The sequence below is a fragment of the Anneissia japonica genome, unplaced genomic scaffold, assembly GCF_011630105.1.
Source record: "Anneissia japonica isolate Jap-2015-1 unplaced genomic scaffold, ASM1163010v1 scaffold785_len581690_cov155, whole genome shotgun sequence".
Taxonomy (NCBI): domain Eukaryota; kingdom Metazoa; phylum Echinodermata; class Crinoidea; order Comatulida; family Comatulidae; genus Anneissia; species Anneissia japonica.
The window spans coordinates 322,514-332,031 of NW_022739772.1; the positions used below are offsets into that span (position 1 = coordinate 322,514).

At 34.5% G+C, this 9,518-nt stretch overlaps 2 protein-coding genes across 5 annotated transcripts in view; one reads left to right on the forward strand and one right to left on the reverse strand.

Annotated features, from left to right (window-relative positions):
- Window positions 1-4,575, forward strand: part of LOC117118000 (tetraspanin-9-like) — a 44,276-nt gene extending 39,701 nt beyond the window's left edge. For 2 of the 4 annotated variants that reach the window (XM_033262495.1, XM_033262494.1), the window contains exon 7: window positions 2,839-4,575. In XM_033262495.1, coding sequence (XP_033118386.1) covers window positions 2,839-2,904 — 66 coding nt within the window. In that variant the 3' untranslated portion in view covers window positions 2,905-4,575. Of the gene's footprint in view, window positions 1-1,791; window positions 1,877-2,838 lie in introns of all 4 variants that reach the window. The other 2 variants (XM_033262496.1, XM_033262497.1) reach the window with 2 other exon arrangements.
- LOC117117998 overlaps window positions 4,009-9,518 on the reverse strand; it is an 18,824-nt gene continuing 13,314 nt past the window's right edge. Inside the window, exon 10 of the mRNA XM_033262492.1 lies at window positions 4,009-7,511. The gene's annotated coding sequence lies outside the window, so the exon portion shown is untranslated. The remainder of the gene's footprint in view (window positions 7,512-9,518) is intronic.

Here is a 9,518-nt window from a genome sequence, read left to right on the forward strand (position 1 = left end):
ATATTTAATTTTTATACATTGATGATATTGTTAATTACATGATGATACAGAAATGGTAAGGACATTGATGACAATTGACAATTGATTTGATAGTTTTAATGATAATGTATAATAGTCATAAATATAATGTCGATAATGATTGTACAATTAATAATAATAAAAAGGTAATCATATATAACAATGATAAAATAATAATTATTTATGTTAATTTTAAAGTAATGATGATGAATTCAATAATGTTCATTAGTAATTTTAAAATGTTATATTGATTATCAATAGATTGTTATTCAGAAATTATTGATGTTACTAAAATTAACCATTACTGTACTAGATTTTTGGAATTCATCTGGAAATGTAATCAATTTATAATTTGTATTTCTGATGTTTATTTGAACTTTAATTGCTTTTTATATTAAACTTTGTCGGTTTCATATGATTCTTGCATCTCTATTTATATGCACATAGTCATAACACAAACACATTTCTCTTTACTTTTCCTATTTGTTCCGGGTTGATTGTTCACTTCTGGTAAATGGTTTTCTTTAACATGTGTACAATAATTTCAAATGCTCTGTCACATACATAACTAGCTTAGATATAGATTATGTTATGTATGTGTTAGCAATTAGGATATTCAAATGAAGCGATAGAGACTAAGTTTGGGCAACTTAAATACACAGAATAATAGTCATATTGGTCCGTGTGTGTTCTAATATGAGTTAGACAGTAGAACACTATAATTTATTCAGGGAACGAATATTTCGTCTTGTACTCAAAGCTTCATCAGTGTAACTTATTATTAAGTAGCCCCAGTAAGTTATTGCCCATTCTAGACATGTAAACCGATTTGAAGAAGAGAATAGAGTGTATAAATATTGATAGGAATTCATAACAATAAACTATGTTGAGTGAAAAAACTTTGCTAAATAAGCTAATGTTTTTAGAATGAATTCACTGTCTACATTTAGGAATTTCTGACAGGGAACAAATCTGTGGATGCATTTAGAGTAGTCACCCCTCTGCTGGACATCATCAGAATAGTTATTCTTCTACTGAACTTTATCAGAATAGTTATCCCCTCGGCTAAACAGCATCAGAATGCTTACTTCCTCTACTGAACTTCATCAGAAAAATCACCCTTTTGCTGAACATCAGAATAGTTATCCATCTTTTAAACTGTTGAAAGATATTCACCCCTCTGCTGGACTTCCATCAGAATAGTTATTCTTCTACTGAACTTTATCAGAATAGTTACCCCCTCTGCTAAACAGCATCAGAATGGTGACTCCCTCTACTGAACTTCATCAGAAAAAGTCCCCCTCTGCTGAACATCGTAACTGTTTTCAACAGAACGTCATCAGAATTGTCACTCCCTCTGTTGTTGTTATATGCTGAATTTTATCAGGAAAATTACTCCCTCTTTCTGTTGGACTTCATCAGAATATATATTAATGCTTGCGGTACACCACGTGGATAGTTCTGAAAAGAACTGTTGCTGTTGGTTGAGAATATTTTGACATTTCAATTGAGTTGCTTCAGTCGTCTTCAGGAGAATAATTTCTGAATAGCGAGTCGGCCTAGCCCTCTCAATATCTGGATAGTCATCAGAATAGCTACCCCTTCTGATTTACATCCCACCCTCCACTGAATGTCATCATAATATCACCGCCCTCTGTTGAATTTCATCAGAAAGATCACTTGTTTTCTGAACGTCATCACTTGTTGCATGGAGCCATGAGGTATTAAGAGCAAGATGCAAGTAACATTTCAATAACTCATCCTCCTCCACAGATAGTCGGCCTAGCCCTCTCACTAATCCTGTACTACCAAGTGAAGGGAGCGGAACAGTAGTCAGTCATTCAACTCATTTCATACTGTGAGCCTAGGAATGCGCATGCATGTATGGTCATAAATTGTGTGATTTGCATGAATAATCATCTATATTTAAATCCAATTCATTGGTTTGATGAAATTTGATATTTTGTTTATACCTGCTCAGGTGTTGTTGCATGAGAGATTACAAAATATAATTTAAAAATTCCAATCATTTTTGATGTTCAAGTGTTTTTTTATGGCATGTGCTTGTCATTTAAATGCAAATTTAAATAATTATAAAAACAAGTAAATTGATATAATAAAGAGGATAATGCATGCATGTTGTGTGATTGTCATGAAAATGTTGATTGTTGAATTGTCAAATGAGTAGAAGAAAAAAATGAACTGAAATGATTTGTATACCTGGTCATGTTATTAATGTTTGTGCATTAAACATACCACTCAACATCTGCAACCAGTTGTAAGTTTTGTAATTGGCGGAAAATTTAATATTTCGATAGGGAAATATTTGATAAATTGACCCAATCAGACTGGTGAGGGTAATAATACAATTTCAGTGAATACTTGAGGAGGTTCCTGGGAATTCGAGCCCTTGGATTACAGCTGCTGGATTCTGACTCTAACTCCTTTACATGCCATGGACTTAGAGGTGTGGATGCACTCCCCCACCCCCTCCCCCATCCCCATGGTGGCAAGTTAATTCCAATGTATCAGTTAGAACACTAAAAATGACCACATGAAGTTTTCACACCCCAGACTGTTTTGTCCCCCCCCCCTCCACTCACCCGACCAAAATCAGCCTATGCCCTGCATGCTGTATATTAAGTTGAAGGTAAATCTGCGTCTGTTGACCTTATTGTCCCACCCAAAATAAACAAATCTTGGAGTTTAGTTTTCAACAGTTATAGAGGGATGAGTTGCAAAAATTGTAACGTAGATGCATGGAAATTTAAATACATATCTTTCTTAATAATGATGAGAATATATGTTCCTTCTCAACAGATTCTTGGCATGGTGTTTGCCATGGTTCTCTACACACAAATACGAAATCAAGGCGAATTTGCATAAACAAAACCGGAATCTCTCCATCTTCTGCACTAGTAATCGGGACAACTTGCAACTTTAATCCGAAAGCCAACTAATAACCGCAAAAAAAATAAAAAGGATTTCTACCGGGTGTCTTTGGTGTTCTATTTACGTTTTGGAAAGTAACATTTTTATAAGGTTGCAGGAATGGGGATATGTGTGTGTGAGATAGGTAACAGGGTAGGGTATGCGTTTCTCGGTGGACATTAACATTGAAGTAGGTAGGGTACAATCGGTACAACTGTATATTAACCATCTACTGCTGAAGTTTAACTAACATCTAAATTTACAATTCCTGCTTTTTTAACAACTGAGTTAACCATAGTTTATAACTATCTTTTGCTTTATTGATATACTGTAAGTAAACTATCAAATTGTGAGGGCGCCCTTTCATATTTTTTTCTTACAGCTTGTTGGAATGTTTTTCAGTTGTATTTTGTATCTGCAAACTAGGAAGTAAAATGTCTCACAACTCACAACAAGTTAATAGTATTCATCTCTTGGATAGCTTGCCTGAACTTGCCTTAACTGGGCTTGGAACAATTTTATTTGTTTTTAAGAATATAAAAACATGTTTGTAATCTTAGTTTAGCTGTGATGAGATTATGTTATTACAGATTTTGCATGCCGTAGGTTTGTCTTCCGATGTAGATTTTAGAAAATATAACGAACAAAATTCCATTCAGAGGTGCAGGGTTGGCTGTAAATAAGGTTTCTTTGAAACTCTATGCCCGTCTTAAAAAGAAAAAAAAAGTTTTTTAGCTTTTGTTTTTACAAACATTGTCATCTATTTTATAGATAGAATAAATAACTTTTCCATTCTACTAGATTTCTAGTTTATTTTTTACTATTTTCTAATACTGTACATGTTTATGAAATCAAATCATGTAAATTTTTAAATTCTTGTACCTTGTTCAACAAAACTACTGACAATATCTGTCTTAATTTTATACATCTATATTATTTATTTGTTAGTGCTTTTTTCTTCTTTTTCAGAAATGTACAAAACTTTATATATAACATCAAACTATTTTATTTCAGTAGTATTGATATGACTGAAGACAGTTAAATGTTTTTTTTTTTTGGTTTTTTTTTAATGTCTGATTTTGTACATTTGAGTGTTTGTACAGTTTGGGAAGAAGATACAGCATATTAGTTTCAATAGAATTTTAATTTCAAATGTAAATATTAACATTGTTATGTAGGATTGTGACATTGAATAAGCTGGTTCAATCGGAGGACATTAGCTCTGAGTGAATGAACTTCCCTAACTCAACTACAAACATCGGCTTGCGTTCATTTTATATATATATTTCATATCCATTGTTTGTGATGTCTCTATTAGAGAGAATTTAATACATGTTAGAAGCAAAGAGAGAGGGGCATTTTGAGGACTACGCCAAGACAACATCAAACATGAACATGTTACCAACGCATCCCACAATGCATCTGAAAAGATCAACCAATGAAAGCAATGGAATTACATCTTTATAATAGCACAATGTCTGCTTTAAGAATCCCAATACAGATTGGTTTTGGTAATATGTTTGAAACCTTTCTCTTTGCTTTAAACATTCCCAAGTATCTGTAAGCCTTTACATCAGAAAATTGGTCATTATTCAGAAATGATAATAAAGAAAACATAGACATTTATTTTCATCTTGCTTTATTTGGTTTTGTTATACCATGGTTATACTTGTCTTTATGAAGTACTATACTAATGAATAATTACATTGATATGAAATATTAAATACTATCTAGAATAATATTAATTTGCCTAACCAAAATTTTATTTTTATTGGCAACTCCTTATGTTGTGGTCTAAAAGCCACACCAAGCCATAAAATCTCAACCCATGAATTTTTATTCCAGGACCCTGATCAAGGCTCTAGTCAGCCCCTTGTTCGAACCCTGCTGTGGCACATTTCTGGACTAGCCACTGTTGAGGAGCCTCCGAAAAATAATAAGCTTACTTATTTTCTTTCTTAACACAAAAAAGTATATAAAAGGAAATAGTAAGGTTTACTGTATTATATCTAATCAAAAATAAAAATATTGCATACAAAAAATAAAATTTAAAAAATTTTGGAATAGATTTAAATAGGGAAAATGTAGTGTTAATTTTACAATGCCATGAACAACTAAAATAGTTGTGATCTGTTTTACTGGACTAAGTATTATGCAAGTCTGGATGAATTAAATAAAATATATAAAATAAGAACATAAAACCTAGTATTATTTATGATGCAATAATAAAAATAATAATAAATGAACATTTATAATGGAGCATTCACCTGTCTGAGCATGGTCTGAGCTATAAGCCAAGGTAAATTAAAAAAAAATCAATAAAAAACAAAAGAAACGTGAATACCAATTATAGTGACATTTGGCACAGATGACCAGGATGGGACTCCACCATCTGATAACGAAAACAGCGTCGCTGTCACACGTTAGACAGTATGCTGGGTTCCAGTATCTTCCACCTTAGGATAAGCACTTGGCTCCACTATTGTGCACTGCCCAAAACTGGCCACCAAGAAATGAGTCCAGAGACGACAAGATAATGGTTAAAAAGAGCTGAAAAGATGCTTTTTAAGTGCTTTTTTAAAACAATTGAGAGACAATGACATCTTATATAACAGGTTCAGGTATATGGTTCCATAAATTGGGTGCTGCCAACACAAATGCGTGCGTGCCCTAAGATCTCTTGTTACGCCCCTAAAGTATTGAGTAGTTGCATAGAATCAATCGATCAAAGAGATGTAAGGAGGTATTAAGTCTGATAAATAGATGGTGCCTTGCCAATTGAACTGCGATATGCAAGGAAAAGGATTTTAAGTGCAATGTGCACTTAAAATGCCACATTCTCTAAAAAATAACATTGTATTAAGTAAGGTAGGCCTATGCACAAAGCATGATCCCATTATTACAGGATAGGGTAATATATTCATCAGTCCAGTGGCGTAACACCTATGGGCTCTCGGAGCCTACAGTCTAAAGGGACCAACCACCCTAGTGACCCGGGGGCCCTCTCACTAACAGCTAGCACTCTACTACTGTCACGTATGGTTCAAAAAGGGAAGATAACGTTCAGAGATGCTAGATAATAAAAACAAAGTACTCCGGACACAGCATCAAAGTAGTCAATGTAATAGTTTAATGGTTATAATTATCGGTTGATCAAGCCGAACAACGTGCCACATAAGACAAATCTACCATGGATATTCTTATGAATACTCCGGTTACTTAACCCGGACTATACACTGACTATGTTTTCTGAACCAAACAAACTATTTTAACGTCTCACAAGATAAATTATTACGTTCACCAAGACGAATCATACCTCACTATAACTGAGTGGCCAGTTAATACCATACATAGGCAATATATGAGTACACATAAACAATTATTCCGAGTGGCAATAGAATAATACCATACATGGGCTATATCAATATATGAATATACATTAATAATTATTCCGATTGGCAATAGAACAATACCATACATGGGCTATATGAATATATGAATATACATTAATAATTATTCTGATTAGCAATAGAACAATACCATACATGGGCTATATCAATATATGAATATACATTAATAATTATTCCAATTAGCAATTGAATAATACCATACATGGGCTATATCAATACATATGTTAATAATTATACAAGAAAAGATACAATGTCCGAGTTTGCTGTTGAGCATTTATAATCGGTAGACGATCTATTTTCAACCACGATTTATATTCCAGTAGCTATCCAGTGCTAAAACTGACTACCAGGTTGTATCTCGCACAACACGCAGTACCATTCCGCATTGGCTAACATATGCCTTTCCACACAAACGGTGCCGATATGGGATCTTTCTGTCCAGTGACCAACCTAACTGTATTTCCTATACAATGCAACTCGCATCACACGTGTTTGCATAAATTAACGTCATCGAACTATTGTTAATTAAATAGAATTAGGGCAGGTGTATTTCTAAGGCATCCCTCGATTATGCACACGTCACGCTCAAATTATAGCTACCTGGATTACCTAGCAACACTGTTACGACCCACACGTCCTACAGTCACAACTACAGAGCCTTACAGTCCAACACCCTAAACTAATAAATTAATAAAATATACTTCCTTAGTTTTAAATTATGTGTACTCCCATGACAACATTTATATACATGAATACAAATTCCTGGCTCAATGGCATCCCATTAGTATAGGTATTTTTAGCCTTAAAATTCATAAATATTTTAAGGTAGGGAGGTATTCATTCAAATACCATCCCCTCTTCCATTGTTGACACTTGCATATCGGGGCCTCATAATTCATTCTACCCCTAAATCGTCCTTGCGCTACACATCAGTCGAAATTTGCAATAATCACGCCACTCTAAACTACTGTATGCACTTCTCTCAGATAAGTCGCATTCAGGTGTAAAACATTTTTCATTTACAATAATTATACAAAAATATACTTCTTGATATTCATAAGAAAATATAAAATATAACATAGTTACAAACACATTGTAGTACTGTAAAATCAATTTGTGTTAGTTTTGCCAATCAATCAATCAATCAATCAAATTAGACAGTAGTTCCTTGACAGCTAGATCCTAATCCAGCAGTACATCCGAAGCAATGACTGTCGGTCACTATTCTCAGATCCTCCACTTCAGATGTTGAGTTGATGTCCCAGATGGAAGGCCCTCTATTGCCGGTATGTTCATTTGGTGAAGCATTACCTGTGGAGAAAAGAAAAGGTATTTGTACTACATTATAAAATATTTTATTAAATTAGCATTATATTAGTACAGATAGCTCAGTATCAGGCAAAGAGGTAAATTTAGGACAGTTTATTTTTCAAATTCCAGTCAAACCATTGCTACCTTTATTTTCTAAAGCGAACCCTTCTGATAAACCCAACCATCCACCTCCCAACCCCTTTCACCACGTACATGCTAGAATATTTCAGCTCCAGGGAGCTTCAAGACATAACTCCCTGCTGAGGCTAGGCCCCTGGACACAAAACGAAACAAAAGAGGGTTTAGGCAAGTGGTAGCACAGAGAAGTGGTCGCATAGAGAGTGGTTGCACGTAGAGCTGTATCAGGGGCGGATTTAGGGGGGGCCGGCCCGGCCCCAGCCCCTCCCCTTTTGGGAGGTAAAAAAAAGAAAAGCAACACAAACGCAAAAGAAACGCAACAACGCCTCAAATGTTATTTTCGGGCGTCTAGAACACAAAAATTTTGCGGGGGCATGCCCCCGGACCCCCTGGGTCATTGTTGTCTCGATCGGCCCAAATTTCCGCCCCCCCCCCCTCGGTTTGGACATCTCTGGATCCGCCCCTGTGTATAACTGTATATTATCTCAGTAGAATGAAATGGCCACCTTGACTTTTCACTTTTCTCATCGGCATGTCCAATTGCTGGTTGAAATCGCAATCAAATAGGTTTCCGTCCCAGTTAATGTTGATGTAATTCCGACACATCAGTCCTTCCATGCTGTTTCCGTTGAAATTACGTACCAGTAGATGCATGTAATCTTTCAGCTCATTTCTAAAACAATTCAAACAAATGGTGTTGAAAATAAGAAGAAATAGAATATTTTAAATTTATTATAAATTCAAAACACCAACAATAAAATACAAAAATTATAAATGACAATGCAGTGAAGTACAAAATGACAGGTTATGGCTTGTCTAGAAAAAAAATAATCGTCTGTAAGCCCTAACATCGGAGTGAATTTTCTCTAAACCACTAACCTGTAAAAAACAAAAAAAAAACATACAGAAGAATTTTTTTAAATATATAATACACATTAATCTATAAATATTTGACATGGTTAATGTGTTAATAATAGAACTTTCTTCCTTATAGCCAACTAGATTTTAATAACTTTTCAAATATAGAACAGCGAGGAAATAATTGCAAAATGCGGAGATGTATAGAAATGTCGGTGGGAATCATTGGTGTCTTTAAGATATACATTCGCGGGGGTGGGGGGGGTGTGGGAGGTGTCTGACAGGTGCAGTAAAAAAATTTACAGTAAAAGTTTGTGGTGAAGCCCAGGTTAGGTGCTGACAAAACTCCAACAAAGAATATTAAATTTTTTGGGTTTGATGATAGCTAGACAACTTTAGGCATCATACAAAAAATTGGAAAGATGGAAATCGAGGCAATAAATCTACCTAAACTGATTCAATGGATCCTAAAGCATGGGAAAAGGAAGTGTGGGAAAGCTCACCTTGACCTCAGGTACATTATGGATTTATTTAAATATGACTTGGACTCACAGCCTCAGACTCAAGGCAGCGATGAAGGACAGGAAATGAAGGTCTTTGTGGATTGGAACGTTATTTTTTCCTGAGTTTCATTTATGTGACATTATTATTATTATTATTATTATAAAGCATTAATATAGCACCTTTACAAAAAAAAGATCAAAGCGCTGTACATAAAAACCTATTTTTATCTCTAGAAACACTTGGCTGATGGATTAATCTGATAGACTAATATTGTAGATACCTGTCTCTTATACACATCTAGATGTGTATAAGAGACAGGCTCAGTATCAGGCAAAGAGGTAAATTTAG